The sequence below is a fragment of the Pseudochaenichthys georgianus genome, chromosome 8, assembly GCF_902827115.2.
Source record: "Pseudochaenichthys georgianus chromosome 8, fPseGeo1.2, whole genome shotgun sequence".
Lineage (NCBI taxonomy): Eukaryota > Metazoa > Chordata > Actinopteri > Perciformes > Channichthyidae > Pseudochaenichthys > Pseudochaenichthys georgianus.
Genome location: NC_047510.2, coordinates 27,126,283 through 27,143,609, shown reverse-complemented (window position 1 = coordinate 27,143,609; position 17,327 = coordinate 27,126,283). Strand labels below are relative to the sequence as shown.

The following is a 17,327-nucleotide window of genomic DNA, read 5'->3' as shown; positions in this document are numbered from 1 at the left end:
AATCATTACTATGTAGCCCAGCTGGGAAAATCACCACTGATACATAATTCATAGAATACATCATTTAATTCATTTGATTCAAAATACGACACTTTGTTAGGGTAGTGATGCAGCCTCAGTATATTTGTACCTGTTTCCTCCTCCGTACACACGGGGGTCCACACACATGTCCAGCTCAGGGGTCGAATCGATGATCTCCTGAAACTCGGACCACTCATCGCTGCTTCCCATGCCTGGAAAACATGGCGAAAACACAACTGAACGTCAAATATCCTATTTCTTTATGCGCAAAATGCACCAATTTATTATTTGGGAGTGAACAATGTCTAAGTTCCATATCTGAGACGCTACAGATCTAAACTAACGAGGTTTTATGCCAATTATTTACTAAAGTGTTTTCATATTTACTCTGTATATGTCTATACTGTTTTTATTTTTAGTCTATTCAATATTTAAGCGACTGTTCATAGTGTTTAAGCCCAGAAACACTGTTAATACTCTATATACTGTAGCTTTTTTGTATTTGTCACATTTATATACTTATATTATACCAATAACCTACACTGCACTCAACTGTTTCCTTTGCCCTGGTGAGATGCTTCACTGTCCCAGTATTTGTACTCAATGCAATGACGATAAAGTTAAATATAATCATCTGTTCTGTGGCGTCTTCTTACCGATGCTGACGTTCCTGGTCTCCTGAGAAACCTGCACCTCCATGTTCCTGCTGAGCCGCTTCGCACCTTTCCTGCGGTTCCCAGCTCGCATCGCATCGAACTCCGCCTGCGGAACGAAGCCCTCGTTGATGGGGGTGACGGTGGCCGAGGGGACGGTGGAGGTGGGGGTGTTGGACTTGCTCCCGGTGCTGCTGGGTGTCGCTGCCACCGAGTCGGACTCTGATCCGTCCTCCTTAGTGGAGCGAGACGAGGACAGAGGAGAGAGACAGCAGTATAAGAGTATATAGTGGAGACAGGCGATCATTTTTTACCTACAATACTTGCACAGCTCGTTTTATTTCTAGCAACTACAGTGACTGGTAGCACAATCAAATTACTAGATAGAGTTGTTATGATTTGTAAGCAGCTTCATGTTTTGTTGACTAATCCCATTTGAGGCTGTATTTTGTTTTGAATGGCGTACAAGGTTTTGAGCGCAAACTACTGTCACTTATTTTGGACAAGTTCAAGTTTGAATATGGTTTTCCCAATTTAAGCTCGTCAAATTTGGGGTGTTCTGTCAAAAACGGCTAAATTACAAATCAATCAAGTAGACAGCTTAATTCCTTGATTTCTGCATAACTCTCAGCAAAAGACTCAAAAACAATGTTAGTCTTTAAATGCTGAAACTTAAAAAATAAAGGTGGCTATGTCCTAAAATCTTAACCTTGAGGTGTGCATACGCTCTTGGCACGTTGTCAAAGCTAGATACCAGGAAGAAGTGACAACAAGAAGGCAACACTTTCCTTTTTCCCTCTTTTTTCGTACCTTGGTTGTTTCTCTTAAACAGTTAAATATCTATCATAAACCATGAAGCAGAAACATGGCAGGAAATCAGTAAACACACAGTTTGGACCCATGCTTGCTTGAGTCAACAAAACTGATTTTAAAATGATAGATTTCCAAGTGACGTGAATAGAAAAGTGTCTTTAAAGTGACACAAGCAGGTGTGGAGGGGAGGGGGTCCATGTGGATGTGATCACTCCCCCCTCCGCCCCCGGGCTGTGTTTGTGGCCGTGGAGGACAACATGGCCGCCGTCTATCCCACCTGATAGGCAGCCCCCCCGAGACCCCCACGTACCATTCCCTCGCCGCTGGGGTACAGGCTCAATGAAGGCGGGCGCTCCGCTTTGCTGCTGGCAGAGAACACACAGAGAGGGGGGGGGGGGGGGGCCAACATGAGTATTCATTTGTAACATTCAATCGTTTTTTTCTTCTTCGGGGCTCCAGAAACAGCAAAAGCCTGAAATCAAACCCCCATTAAAGTATATAAAAATGAGTAATGTGGAATTAAAGTAAGACATGGATAGAGATTTAAGGGCAAACAGCTGATTTACAAGACCTGCAGCGAGAAGCAACGGGAGCTCTGAGGGCATGCAGTCCAGTCCATAAGAACATTCATAGTGTCCTAGTGTTGGGGATACGGATGCAAGTCATTCAAACAGGCAGAGAATAAAAAACTGCAGGTAGCGTTTGTAACCAATCAGTTTCATGTATGGCTGATTAACTACAACAAGTGTTTTGTTTATGTTAGGCCTTAACAAAACTCGCTGCAACTGTGTGTGCCGGGTGCGACCAAATATTCTTAGCCGACTAACTGTCATACACATTTCACGAGTACCTGATTACTGATTAAAGACTAGTTTATGAAATAAATGTTACAAAATAAAATTGTTTTTCCCACATCAGAAAGTAGTACAACATTACATGAACTGCTGCAGATACTTATTACAGTTTATTTTTATATGAATGCATTTCCATATAAATGCTTCCATCTTTGTTTCAAGGGCAAATAAGGCAAGCAAAGCAGGCACGAAGGGAAAGACTGATTGGCAACCCATGAGGGAATAGAGGATAAACATAATGCATCTCTTAACATGATCTCTGAACCATTCCCTATTTGTTATGAGAATGCAAAATGATGTATATATTCAAGGCAATAAAATGTTGTCACATCTACTACCCCAAACACATAAAGAAACACTTTTATAAATAGGGTGTTTAGGCGCGTTGGGGGCATCAGCAAATCAAGTCAGATTTAAAGTCAAGAGCAGGCCAGTTTAGACAAGGAGCTGAAGGGGGGGGGGGGGGGCGCGAGGGCCGCTGTGGGATTTACCTTTTCCTCCATGTGTGGCGTTGACTGTGCAAACAGCAGCAACAGAGAGCAAGCCAGCAAACAGACAGACAGTGATTAGAGAGAGACAGGTGACATGAACATGCCATGACATATGAAAACACACACACACACACTCACACAAGTTGATTTCAGTTTTAAAGTATTATTTAATTGCTTTTTTAAGATTGTTCTTAGTTTCCATTAAGCTGCTCAGCCGTTTTTTAAGAAGTTATGAATCTTGTAAGTCTCATTGATGTTTATAATTCAATCATTATGACCACTATCCCAAGGAAATGATGAGCAAACACAACAAGTAAACACAGTCCTCTGTTTCTATTGGTTCACACCGACTTTTCGTTTTAGGAAGGAGACAGTTTAGTGGATCGATATTCAAGATACTGTTTAGTGAAACATAACAAATGCAGTTCAGCTTCAGTAGCTGCAGCAGATGTCTCACTCCGTCTCTCTCTTCGTGCTTATAAATATTCATGACTCATGGGCTGGCTAACTGCTGGATAACTGCTGACTAACTGCTGGATACTGCGAGCCGGAAAATGATTTCCCACAAGGCTGCACAATTTGACAGCAGTGACAAGGTTGTTTTAGCTAAATGCCAACAAATATGATTTGTAGCAGAATATTTTGTGGATAAAAACACGATGTGAATCTTTATAAATGATAACATCTGTTTTTTTTTTAAACAAATATTTGCCTCTGGCTTTAAGGTTATTGGAAATGTTTGGATCACATGAGTCAGAAAGAATCCTACGTATCCTAATCGTATTCCTCAAATAGTATATTATAAGTCAAACTGTTCATTACTGACAAACAAGGACCAGCATCAATGAGCATTTTGAATCATGTGGAGCCGAATACATTCAGGACAAAACATGAAACATCAGCAACAACACAATGGGTGAACAAGATATGCAAACAACCTTTACACACCAACACACACGTTAAAATAACTCACGTTCGTCCACAGCCCGTGCCTTCTGATTGGCTGTTGCTCCCCACCTGCTGCATTTTGGACCGCTCTATGTGCTCGACGTATGTCTGGATCATCTGAGACACACAATGACAAAGGGAAAATGAGAGAAGAAAAGGAGAGGAAAGTTATATGTTTAGGACATGTTTTAGGACAAGAAAGCACGAGAGACATTCCTGGATGGGGAAGTAAAGAAGTTCGGATAATAATACAATAATAATAGTCTAATATTTTGATAACGCCAAGGACCATGGGATTCTTAATCTCAAAGGGACCGCACCAGTGCTTTTGCATATTGCTGTTTATTTAATACAAAACACACGAAGGTGGTAATGGTACGAATAATATACGAATAGTTGTTGTGACAGATTATCAATAAGACTAACAAACATGTCTGCACTTGCTTTCTAAGATTAAATCAATGGCTGCCTGCAATGTAAAATAAAGCAATATGGTTTAAGGGTGGTCATTTTAGCAGGAATCAAATTAGTTAAAGGTGGGGTAGGTAAGTTTGAGAAACCGGCTCGAGATCGCTAGAATTTGAAAATACACAACCGGAGAAAATCTGCCACTTCCTTATAGAGCCCCTCCTCCAACACACACGAACACGCACATGACCAATGAGGGCACGAGATAAGTTTGTGCCCCGATGGAAGGCTGACAGGCAGGTAGGCCGGGCCGACTAAACGGATTGGTTGTACTTTTTACAGTATTACGGCTTCTACAGATGACATTTTTTTATGGATTTTTTGTCAAAGCACTTAAGATATTCATTGCTATCGGGATGTTAAGAGCATTCATGGAATATAACAAAAAGTGTATCTCGAGCCGGTTTCTGAAACTTACCTACCCCACCTTTAACAGGCATGTGTCTTTGGTTGATTTTGGAGATATAACAAAATGGGAATGTTCAAGATGAAGCTAAGATGAATGTGTTGAGACTCCAGTTGTGAAGTTGCGAAGCTGAATGTTGCCCTCACCTCAGTGTGGCGCTGGTGCAGAGCGTTGTACTCTTTCTTCATGTCTGATTCTCGCTCCTCCAACCGCACGACTGGGACACAGAGAGAGAAAACAGTTTAGAAAAGAGTACGGATTATAATAGTTGGAGCAAAGTATTTTCTAAGTTACCATTCAAGCTAATTTGCAGTAAACCACTGTGAATTCTGACAGTGGTTTGATACAGATAAGCAAACATGACATGCCAATCACAGAGGAGATTGCAAAAATAGGCAGTATCAAATACTTTATTTGTCTCGGGGGGAACTGGGGTTTCATGACAGTTTATTTAACTAAATTTAAGAGTGACATTAAATAAAAGAGAAAAATGTACAATTCACAATGTGTTTTGGGCTTTTTCATAAAGATACAGATGTTGGGTAATTTCCCAGAAAACCAAATATATCCAAGGTATGAAATGATCTATATCAGGATAGAAGGTTTTGGTCATACTCCCCAGACCTAGCTAAAGGCCATGAGTCACAGCCAGAGACACCCGTGAAGAAGCAGTCACACGTGCTGCACCTTCAGTCAATTGTAAGAATACAGAAGTTATCAGCTGGGACGTTTTCCCACTCACTCTGGTCGGAGTAGTTCTTTGATTTGAGCTCCTGCTGTTTGGACTGCAGCTCCAGAAACTCCACCTGCACCTGTAGATCCTTCTTCTCCGCTTCCAACGCATCCTCAAATTCAATGAATTTCTAAAAGGAGGAGACGGGAACAAAGATGTGTAAAACAACTGGGAATACATTCATAAACTGCACCAAAGAAGATTATATTGCCTGTTGGTTCAATATGGAAAGAAACACCGGACTAAGATTAAGGATACTATGCTTTTGGTTAATAGACCGCATGCAAGTCTATTAAGTGTTTTCAATATACAGTAAATCATTCTTTTAAAGCTTTTGTCTCTTGGAGAAAGGTTTTAGCAGCTCGATAAAATACCTCAGCTGGTTATACAGTGTAAACATAAACTCTGTGGCGGAGTAATGTTCAAACACAGAGCTGTCTACTTCCATTTCCCTGTTTGTTTTTGTTCCTTTTTATTATAAAACTCTTCACAATGTCCTCCTTTTCCAGTTCAGCAGTCCACAAAGTCTTAACACTGTAATCCTCTGACTGAAGGGCGACTATTCAACCAGGACCCTGCAGAAGATATTCCATGCACACAAAGGCACTTGCTATAATATAAAGACCTTCAGTTTGATACAGAAACTAATATTGATATCCGGCAGACAACACTCCGACTTGCTCGTCATCTGCAGAGTGGATTTAAGCAGGAAATGAACCAATGAGTCCTTTCTCTGCTGATTGTATCCGACTCTGAGGGTGAGAGGTTGGAGAGATCTTCCTCTTCTTGCAGGCTTATTAAAAAAGACAGGTTTCTAGAGCAAATCAACCAAATGACAAAAACACGACTCAATCGAAGGTCAATTTAATATCTGTTATTATAAACTGACAAGCTAAATAAACACCCGTCTGTAGATACTGTGTTGTTTTGTGAGCATTTAATGTAATAACTGAAAAACAAGTATGTGAGATAAACCACCTGACTAAACAAACAATTATATATTCCATCTTTTTTAACATGAAATACTCATATATGATGAGCAGCGTAGTGTTATGCAGTGCAATGCAGTGCCTTGCACAAAAACAATGACTCATTTAAATAAAAGAAGCAGCAGGAAAGGTTTCTGCTTGTATTAGGTGTCTTTTTTATTAAAATGATGGGTACCACTTTACAATAAGACTACCCTTATAAAGGGTTTACCAATAGTTTGTAATTCATTTATTAATTAGGTTGTGAACACTTTATAAATCGTTAATAAGCTTTTATAAGACATGAACGGGGCAACTGTGACCGGTTGCTTGCCAAATAGTGAGCCCACATGTATCTGTACTGATAAGTCTTATTAGAAATGTAACTCATTAATACATGGGAATGTGTTTTACAATAAGGCTCCCTTTTGGCAGTTATATGGTAGTAACTCGTAAAGAAATGGTCATAAAGAGATGCCAAGAAACATCAAGATGGAAGGGGGAGAATCAACTCAGTGAACAACAGATACCAAGGATGCTGGCTGATGAAGAAGACGAAGTAAGCTAAGTAGCCAATGTAAGGCTTAGTCATCTTGCCAAATTGTGAGCCTGTGTTGATGTATGTTATGTATGTTTCTTTTCTTTTTGTTTGGTTCTTAATGATTAATAAAGTGTTTACAACCTAATTAATAAGCTAATTATAAACCCTTTATGAATCCTTTATAAGTGTAGTCTTATTGTAAAGTGGTACCAACTGATGTAATGGCCGACTTAAAATGGCCTAAAACTAGGGACCAGCACAATGCTTTTCAGTAGCTCTATCTTCAGAGCATCCTGTCCTGCCTAAAATAACACTCTTTAAATGCCTTCTCTCATCTCTCTACTATTATAAAATGTAAGAGGTACAGCGTACATTATGTATGACTAGATTCCAAACATTTGGATTACCTATGTTGTAAATGTATTATCTTTTCGATTTACACACGGCACGTCTGTCCGTCCTGGGAGAGGGATCCCTCCTCTGTTGCTCTCCCTGAGGTTTCTCCCATGTTTCCTTTAAACTGTGGGGTTTTCTCCGGAAGTGTCTCCTTGTACGATGTGAGGGTCTAAGGACAGAGGGTCTAAGGACAGAGGGTCTAAGGACAGAGGGTGTCGTATTGTCATACTGATATTCTGTACACACTGTGAAGACCACTGAGACAAATGTAACATTTGTGATATTGGGCTATATCAATAAACATTGATTGATTGATTCTTTAAAAACATATTGATGCATTTACCCATAAGATATTTGAGTTATGCAAACATTAAATACACAGGTAGAATACTTCAAATGTGTATTTATAGGGTGGAATCCAGTTTGAATAAGTGATTAGGAAACCTTGTGATGACAGAGTAAACATAATGTGCTTCCTTGAGGAACTGTAGCTAAATCCATTTGACTGTAATGTTGTCACACTTCCAGATATGTACACCGTGTACTTCCTGAGATACAGGGAGAAAAGCTATTAGCGTGTGTCTATGTTTGAAATACGTTCAAGTTCTCAAGTCACATGTCAAGATGCATGTTAGGTGACCTAATCTGCAGGCCAAGACTTAAAGTAGGGCTGCAAGAAAAGGTTATTTTCTAAATTAATTAAGCTAAAGTTTTTTCCTCAATGAGTTAACATTTTATGAAACAGTGCAAAAAGGTCAATCCCACTTTCTTAAGAGCAAAAGTCATGTCTTCAAGTGTTCTTTGAAGACCATGAGATTTTCACACAGAAAAGCAGGAAATCTTCTATTTCAGAGGCTGAAAAAAACCTGTTTCTGCCTTTTTTGAACGACAACAACTCGTCCATTATCTAAATTGTTGGCGGTTATATTTGGGTCGATTGAATAATCAATACATCGTTGCAGCTCTCGATGGAAGCGGATTAGTTCAAAACAGTTATCTATGAACTGCTCACAATAGTAAATCCATTCATAGACAGCACGTTAGGAGAATAGTGAGAGGCCGATTATCAACGTCTACTGTCATCACACTTTGATACAGAGTGATGGATCGTTCCAGAAGGCGGCCCCAGAAAAACGAGGCAGGAAACAACAAGGAGGATGCTACAAAATGGCTGAATGTGTTAACGTGGCTGTCGTAACTGTAATGCTAGTTGTGCTAGTGACGGCTGCGTGATAAGCAGACCGTGGCTTTGTTTACCATTAGCTCGAGTGGAACAACCTTGTAATATGAGCCGCTTTCTGCTCGTCTTGTGGGAGGGAGGGTTATTGTCAGGCTCTGAGATTTTCCCTCACACTCTTTTCTTTGTTATTCTCCTGCTGTCAGATCTGGCCTGTGCGTTATCTCGCTCTTACTGCAGCTTTCCAACCGTCAATCTCTTTCTCTGTTTCTCATTGTGTTGTTCTGTCTCTGCTCATCAAAAACACAAATCAGGTTACAGTGCCAGGCTCCCTCAGTGTGCTATGTGTACTATTGATTTCCTATATTACCCCACCCCTCACTACTGTCCCATCCCCCATTATACCCCTGTATGACACAACTGTCTCTCTGTTTATGTGTGCCATTGAAATGTATAACCTAATTGACTTCTCTCACTGGCTGCTAACATCATTTTAGAGAGTTCAGGACAGAAGATCAAGAAACAATCAAATACACTTGACCATAAAGAGATCACTAGATTATAACCAAGTCAATTGCTACCTTTTAAAATGCCAAAGACATTAATAAGGCTAGGACTGAGAAAAATGGGATCATCTTCACAGATAGGATTCAGGATATTAGAGCTTGAAATCAAATGTAAAATTACTATGGTGTGATTTTTTCCAGGATCTGTACAAAAAGAACGTTTTTTGATCAATCTTAAAAATAATATTTGGATACCAAGACATCTCTGCAGCACCACATTACTATGTTCTAAATGGTATTATGGTAAAAAATGTTGTCTTAAACAAATATTGTGCCTCCTGTGATTCAGATAACAAACTACTTAATGGTCTCAATACAATATAATGATCATTATCATTTAATAGGTGTGGGTGCAATTTAAAAAACAACTTTTGGTGAAGGCATTCAGACATAAAATAGTAAAAGAATATAAATATATGCTATATGTGTGACGAAGGTGGCTTCGTCACTATGGACTGACGGCTTCAGGCCCGGTGATAGGGCACTTTGTTGGCGTGATTGCACAGTATATGTTGTCCGTGGCTGATGATTGTGTGCACCTGGTGTTGTGTTGTCTCCTCCCCCCTCACCTGTGTCTGGTTGTGCTGATTAGAGTGGGTGTATTTAGGCTCGGTTTCTCTGTCTGTTGAGAGGGCGGGGTGTGTGTGTGAGATCCTTGTGGCTGCAGGATGTGGACAAAGAGAACAGCAGGATTGTGAACTTTGTGCCCATGTTTTTAATAAATGCCGGGTTATATTTTTGGACGTTCTGCCTCTGCCTCCTTGCTTGGTCTGGGCCGCTCAACGGTCCGCTTCACAATATGTAAGACACTTTAACACCAACTGCCTCAGTGAACTGTTTGTCAGTCAGAGTAACAAAACAGCCTACTCTGCATCAATCTCACCACAACCTTCACTCAATAGAGAACATAAGTAATAAAGTTCTAATTGATAATGCAAAGCGTATCATTATTATAAAAAAGGGAATGTTGTGGACATATCTGTCGCATATGAAGTTTAAAATCTGGTCTGGTGAGTGGAAATGTATCATTCGTTGGGAAAAAGAAAAGGGAAGCAGGCAGGCAACGGAGTTAAGGTTATTAACTGAGATAAACAGTGTCATATTCAAGATCTTGGCAGAGATGAAGTCTGCTTTGAAGCATGTTTTATCATTGAGGCTTTTGGTATATTAAGCTACATACCAGCATCACATCTTGTGTTGTTTAACAAAAAAAGGATAGCTCTTCCAACAGCACATTGTCTGATTTAGACCCTTTAGCTTTCTATATCAAAGTACAGAAAGTATTTGTAAAGATTATTTCATCACCAGCAAGTTATCATAAAGACACTTTCAGTTGAAGTTTCAGTCACTATTTAGTCAAACAAAACATGTCTTGACCTGTTGGCATCTGTCAATTAAAATAGCTTCAGCCGGCTCTGCTACTTACAACGCAACTACATTTCTTTAATACCGTGACATTAAAATAAGCTTAAATATCCTAACCCTGAAATGTTAACACACCAAGAGAGTCCTCTCCTCATTAACAGCTTAAAGTGAAAACAAACGAGATAAGCGCCACAGGGAGGAAGCACAGTGTCGGGAGAGCAGATGATGAAAGCTGAGCTAAGCTGATGCTAGCAGGCTGCAGACAGTGATATGCTGAGGCCTCTTTGGATGGGAGGAGGATTAAAGTTGCTTTATGAAAACCTGCCGGATCCCGCGGCTGCTGTTACACCGGTCAGAGAGGGGGAAACGATTTGCTGGAGGTGGAGCTTGGCCGGTAATGTAATAGCTCTGTATTGATGTCCACTTGTGTTGTTCTTGTCCCTGTTCTTGCTGTGTTTTTGAGTGTAAACGCCCACTGCGTTGTGCTTAAACATGTCGTCTGTCAGAGCTGTCTCTTTTTCACCATGTAGTGTTTGTACGCTATCATGTCCGTACTTGGTGTTTGCATATTGTGTGCTCAGGCATTTGCATATATACTTTAAGCGTGCAGAGTGGCACCTCGGGCCTTACAAAAGGGCACTAAAAAGGAGACTAATTTCACTTATTTAATTTAAGAAGAGAGATTTGTTTTGTATATTGGTCATATTTTTTGTTGGCATTATGGTGTGCAGAAGTGGAAGTACTGTTAGTAGTAAGTTGTAGTAACAATGGGGAAGGTAGTATTTGCAGCTGCAGTTGTTGTGACAGTAATACCTGTCAAAGTAAAAACTGAGCAAGGTCCAAAAATACTACAGTGGTATTAGCAAACCTAGTGAGTAGTTGTTATAGTCAATACAAATGCTGTTGTCCATACATATGAATAGGTTTTCATGACAGTGTGTACTTGTACTGCATATATTTACTCCACTGCAACAGACTTCTTGTTAAACATTCCTTTGTATGCTCAATAGTGACTTCACATTGACCTCCACATCTTGACATGTATGATATCACAAGAAAGCAGGTTTAGAATAGCATGATTTTGTCTAAATAATTTGTATTTTGCAGGATGCTTGATGTTGCATTACCACACTTAAAACCGCACTGATAACAGCTTAACAAAAACAAACGTGTAATGTTAATGTAAACAGGTAATGTCTGGTCTTCCTTTTTTAGAAAAAGAAAGTACATTTTCTAATGGGTGAGCCTGCCTAGTTATAAGCAGTTCTACTAAAACCCAATAAAGTCTATTATAGGGGTATAGATTGTATTTCTGAGAGCTTCATAGAAGTCACTGCTGCTGCACATTGGTCAGCAGTGTCTGCAGTACATTGACACTAAAAATAATCTGCTGTCACAGGCCTAAACATGAGTCACATGTCTGGTGAGGCGGTTCAGACAGGGCACCGTGACAGGGAGGATGCAGCGTGAAGCTGGATGTGATGGAGCGGGCAGAGGCCCATCAGAGCCGGGGGAGTGACTCACCTCCTCCGCCTGTTTCCTCAGCGCTTTCTCCCTCTCGTACTGGGTGATGAGCTGCTCATTGTCCTCCTTCAGCAGCTCCAGCTCCACCTCATGCTCCTGGTTCTCCGTCAGCACCCCGTCCAGGTTCTCCAGGACGTTCACCACCAGCGGCATCAGCTCCTTCACCACCTCCTCGTCATAGCTGCGGATCAACCTCTCAAACTCCCGGTAGATGCTGTTGGCCAGGCCCGACACCCGTTCCGACATCACGGACCCGGAGCCGTAGTCGTCCTGGTACACCACCTCGTCTATCTGTAGCTCCATCATCTTGGCAGCTGGAACCGGCTTCTGTTTTCCAGATGAGGAGGCTCAACAGTTTTTTCAGGCCTGTCAAAAGGTTTTGGATCCTCTTATGCAGAAAAAGGTGGATTCAATCAGTGTTTCCTTAAAATAAAGCCCACCAACCCTATGTCATGTTGTAGCATGCACTGATTCACTGAAGGAAGCCTGGCTGTTGCTGTGTGTAACGGCGCATAACCTTGAAATTACTGGCTCTAATATTTTGATGTAAAGAGGCCCCCCTCATCCACACCTCCAGACGCGGCCCAGCTATTCCTCTCCCCCCGCAGACAGCGTGGTATCCGGGGAGCAGAGGGCGTGTAGAGCAGCCTGTGGATCGGCCCTCGTTGAGCCCATGCCGAGAAACGAAATGTCGATGATATTGCACCTGCCTCTCAGCAGCCGCAGCCATGGACCCCGGCCATTTCTGACAAGGGAAATAAATAAATAAATATGTTAATAAATAATCTCCCGATCCCCGCTGACGTCCGATCCGCCACTATAATAACACCGTGTCCTCCATGTTTTATTTCCCTTCCTTCCTGCGGGCGGGCGATGGCCAAGCTCGGGCGGTGATGGTGATGTCTCCCAATGGGAGAGGCTCTCCTGCCTTCAGATGCAGGAGCCAGCTGACCGACTGACGTCACCCCGTCTGCATTGAGCAAGCGGACGAAGTGCGTCAAGTCAGGGGGACTGAACCGGAAGTCAGCTTCACGCTTTCAAAATTAGACGATTATATCTGAGACCAATACATTCAACACATTATTTCTCCCCGTGGGGCCGTTCATAGTCAGAAGCACATAGGGTTAGAAACATAATATTTATTCTAAGCTTATGCACTTTCCTACTCTTTGCACTTTCTGGGTGAATGCAAACTGCATTGTGTTGTACTTTGTGCATTGACAATACAATTGTAATCTAATTTGATCTAATAAAGGAAAATAAAATGATATTCAAAATATAAAATAAACTTTGATTGGTGCAGCTGTAGGTCAGTCTTTAGAGACTTGTCTTGAGAACAGAAGGGTCAACGGGTTAAGTCCCTATCGATAAAGGTATACCGAGTGTGGATTGGTATCTGAAGAGGTGCCAGTTCACCTCATGAACTGCAAGCTATCTTTTAGCAAGGCATCGAACCCTAGAGCCATAAAACATGGCAGCTTCTTTGATCCATGCATTTGTATTCAGGCCTAATGTGTATACAACCTATGCATTTGGGTATCTTTATTTATATGAAAACTGATTTTCCCCTTGTGGTATTAAAAAAGTGGCTTCTCTTTCCCCTCCTCTACATGGGTTAACTTAGGGTTATGCTCTGGTGGTGGATTTCTGCTGTTATGTGATGATATTATGTGATGTTCTGGTCATGCTCATCTCAGTTTAGAGACTACATATTTAATACAAAGACTAGTAATACTTAAGTAAGTTAGTAAAAGACGTAGGCACTTACATGGCAGCCATGGCATTTAAATGGCTTCATTAATACAGTCCTGTCTCCTACATTCAGCTGACTAACTTTAGGATCAAGTAGCCTATTGTATTTACTTACAGCTTAATACTAAACCCAATACCTATATGTTTAGTCTCTAATGATTAGTCTCCCAAAAAAATTAAATGTCAACATATTTCTCGAATGTATTTGTTCATAACATGGAACTGTTATTCCCTATAATAGTAAATAGTAAATAAATACCCAATTTTCATAGAAATACTGAGGACATGACCTCAGTGCCCTGTCTCAGCAAGGCCTGCTTTACAGTCCCCAGCTTGACGGTAGTTTTATTTTGGAAGTTGAAAACCGGAAGTAGTGTTGTCTTCGTATTCCACTTGACCAAAGACCGCAGCAGTACCTGCTGGTGCTACAATGTAATAATAATGACAATGCATTCTCTATTTAAAACATTTGTTCTTAACCTAACACTGGCAACACAAAGTACATTTTTTATTTTAAATATTTTAAAGTTGTGTTTTCAAAGGATTAGTGCTCAGCTGGTTATAGAAAACCCCCGTCTAGTTCATGAATCATCTGTATAGAAGATTTTGCTTAAGTAGGCTATGCACATCTTGTCTCAAGGGGTCAGCATAGAGAACTATAAACACATGTGTATTAATACCAGAGAAAACAGCTCTGTTGATACAAAATAATTTCTAAGTTTTGTTCTGCAGTAAATAGGGACAAAAGTGCATCATGTAAAACAGAATCTACCTTGCATTCAAAAGGCGTCAAATGTCAAAAAATAAATATGAAATCTGTTAGAGAATATTTCTTCTCTCTTCCTAAGTATCAAATAATAATTCTTCCTTACTCCTAAGAGATTTAACCTTAATTGCCTGCTGACGTTTTACGACCAAACCCTGGCTCTGTTATCTCTCTTAAGGAATGGGAGGCTCCAGCTATCTTGATAAACCAGTTCACAAAACTCTCGGTCACAAAATGGTTTATCGCTGTGGGAACGCTGGCTTCTAAACACCACTGACAAGTAATTGAGTATTTCTAGTTGGGGGATAATCTCCTCTAGCTCCACAGATGTTTACGCCTCCCCCAATATGCTGATTAGCTCTCTGTAAACTAGTTAAAAGGTCTGCCAAGGGAGAAGGGATTCAGAATTGACATGGCAACCCACCTGAGCAGTCAGAACTTTCTGCTGCTGTGACTTGTGATAAGAATTCTCCGGCCGATGCTTGTAATAAACTGCCAGTGTTTGACATCAGAACTCCTGCTCATCCCGTGTCTCTCTGAGTCCTGACTCTCCATTGCTACAGAAGTTTCCCTTACAAAATCTACTGAGATTATCTATAACTAACTTCAGTAAAATAAGAAATATTAGGAGAGTGCAAATAAAGAAACTGAGAGACCATATCAAATTAAAATAACTGACAGTTTGGACTGATAGTGGACTAATTATATCTCCTCAGTGAAACACCGTTTTCCCATCCATCTGAATACAATTCAAAATATCCTCAGAAAAGGGACTCATCTCCATATTTTTTCCCAATGACAATACAAGATGTAAGAATTCAGCTTTCCATGGTCAGAACTGTATTATGCACTTCACTCTGCAAGAGAGATGGAAAGAATAACGCAATTGTCATGCCGTATTAATTTAAAGCAAATATAATCGCAATAAGTGTCTCACAAAAAGGCTGATAAGGATCTTCCTCTGAAGTGTGCGCATTATTACATTTGGTCATTGCCCTAAAATATATATAATTGCTTTAAAATATTTGCAAATGAAGACTGTACTGTACTGTAGCTAGCAGCAGCAAGTTCGGCAGCATTAAAAGTAATAGCTTGCATTTATAATGTACAGCAAACCAAAGCACAAGAGCGGCGCTCAAAAGAGAAAGGACAAGAGAGAGTGTATGTCCGTGCGTGTGTAAGTGCATCAGCGTGCGCTTATGTTTTGGGGCGATGGGGGGGCCCGAAAACAAAATTTGCACCGGGGCCAATCACAACCTTGTTACGCCACTGGTTGTACAAGATTAATATTATGATCAACGGGTAAGAAAGAAATGCTTTAAAATAAGAAGTAAGGTAACAGCCTCAAGACCCCAGAGATAGAACAGCAAAGGACGTATGAAATAACCCCTAGACTATAAAAAAAAAGGGTGAGGAGTTGAGGGAGAATATCTTCCTCTTGAACTTTCTTTCAGTCAGACAAGTGCAGCTTGGGCCATTGCCTGCGGTAGAGAGGGTTAACAATGGAGACAAAAACTGGTCAATGAAGCATAAAAACTGTAGAGAAAAGGCCTGCAGCTCTGAAGCCTGATGCATCTTAACTACCGCATACATAAAAACTATAGCCAACTGCAACAAACTATAAACATAGTAAATACTTGACAACAGTGGAATCTGGAAAATGCAAAAGCTTCAGTTGTTCTTATTCACTTCAGTAGGTGGCAGTGAAATACTGACAATTTGTACACGTTTCACTTCTCATCAGTTTTTCCTTCAGAGGCTTACAGCAGACGCTGGGTGGTCCTCTGACACCAACAAGTGGTTTGAGGTTCAGACATAATGCTTGGTATTGCACTAAAAGGAGAGAAAAAACATGTTAACTTACATGGATGAAAGTTGAGTTGAGAAACTAAAAACAAGCATCTGGTTTTCTTAGCATCTTATTGCTGAATTTTCTTGGTCAACTATTATAGTAAGTTCCTCATTTATAACATGTTGCATTTCATTTGCACCTGTCCCAATAGTCCTAACTGAGATAAACACTACGTGGCTTCGTTACAGGACTTCTTCAGAAAATCAGGCCAGAAGTAGACTCAAGGAATTTAGGATGTCTCAGCTCCTGTTTTCCTCATGCCAAAGATTCACAGTATGCTCAGCATCAGTATACACCTCTTAAAGTCTTGGCATACATAGTGAGGTAAACTGACAGCAGATCCAGGACCTGAGCAGCCGATGTTGTTATAGCTTAAAATGCACCACATGCCATTCTGTAATTCAGCCAACTTAGACACGAGTTGTTTGTCGTCTTGCTCTCGAATGCATAGTTAAAATGGTTGAGGAAGTTATGCAATTTCCTACAGTTGTCATCATACCTTATTCAATCTTGTTTAAAAAAAAACAAGAGTCATTCTTCCCCACCATTGTACACACAATGGGATGTGGAGCGTGATATTTTAATTTCAAGGCCGACATCATGTTAGTCTTTTTTTGTTCTGCCTGCTGAGTCTGGCCTTCATTTCAGGAAATGTGATCAAGAATCTCCCTTCTTTAAGGCATCATAGAAAGAGGACTCCTACTTGTGTACTCACATGAACTAACTTTTTATTTGTCTGTCCTTATTCTGTTGCTTAAGGGAGAAAATGAAAAAAAGGACTGCAGATTTAGATGTGTAGTTTCAAACTTAAAACGATATTTTCCTACAGGGCATTTAGTAAAACACAAAGGGGCCATTTTCTGTCTTAGAACAAGCCGTTTCCACAGTGCTGCCAAAAGGCAAATGTGGACAAAGGTATCAGTGATTCAAGAGTATACTAATGTATAAGATGAGGCTTAGTTTAAATGTCACATGTACACTTATCCAGGCAAACATTCAACAAGATATGCACAGAATTTTCATACCATTGTAA

The 17,327-nt window shown here is 40.5% G+C and overlaps 1 protein-coding gene across 18 annotated transcripts in view; it reads right to left on the bottom strand.

Moving 5' to 3' along the window:
- Positions 1-12,879, bottom strand: part of mapk8ip3 (mitogen-activated protein kinase 8 interacting protein 3) — a 31,840-nt gene extending 18,961 nt beyond the window's left edge. For 8 of the 18 annotated variants that reach the window (XM_034089380.1, XM_034089388.1, XM_034089386.1 and 5 more), the window contains exons 1-8: positions 11,925-12,879; positions 5,397-5,517; positions 4,801-4,871; positions 3,806-3,897; positions 2,833-2,856; positions 1,798-1,852; positions 678-909; positions 131-233 (exon numbers count right to left, since the gene is read on the bottom strand). In XM_034089380.1, coding sequence (XP_033945271.1) covers positions 131-233; positions 678-909; positions 1,798-1,852; positions 2,833-2,856; positions 3,806-3,897; positions 4,801-4,871; positions 5,397-5,517; positions 11,925-12,230 — 1,004 coding nt within the window. In that variant the 5' untranslated portion in view covers positions 12,231-12,879. The remainder of the gene's footprint in view (positions 1-130; positions 234-677; positions 910-1,797; positions 1,853-2,832; positions 2,857-3,805; positions 3,898-4,800; positions 4,872-5,396; positions 5,518-11,924) is intronic. The other 10 variants (XM_034089385.1, XM_071204074.1, XM_071204073.1 and 7 more) reach the window with 3 other exon arrangements.
- Positions 12,880-17,327: the final 4,448 nt, after the last annotated feature.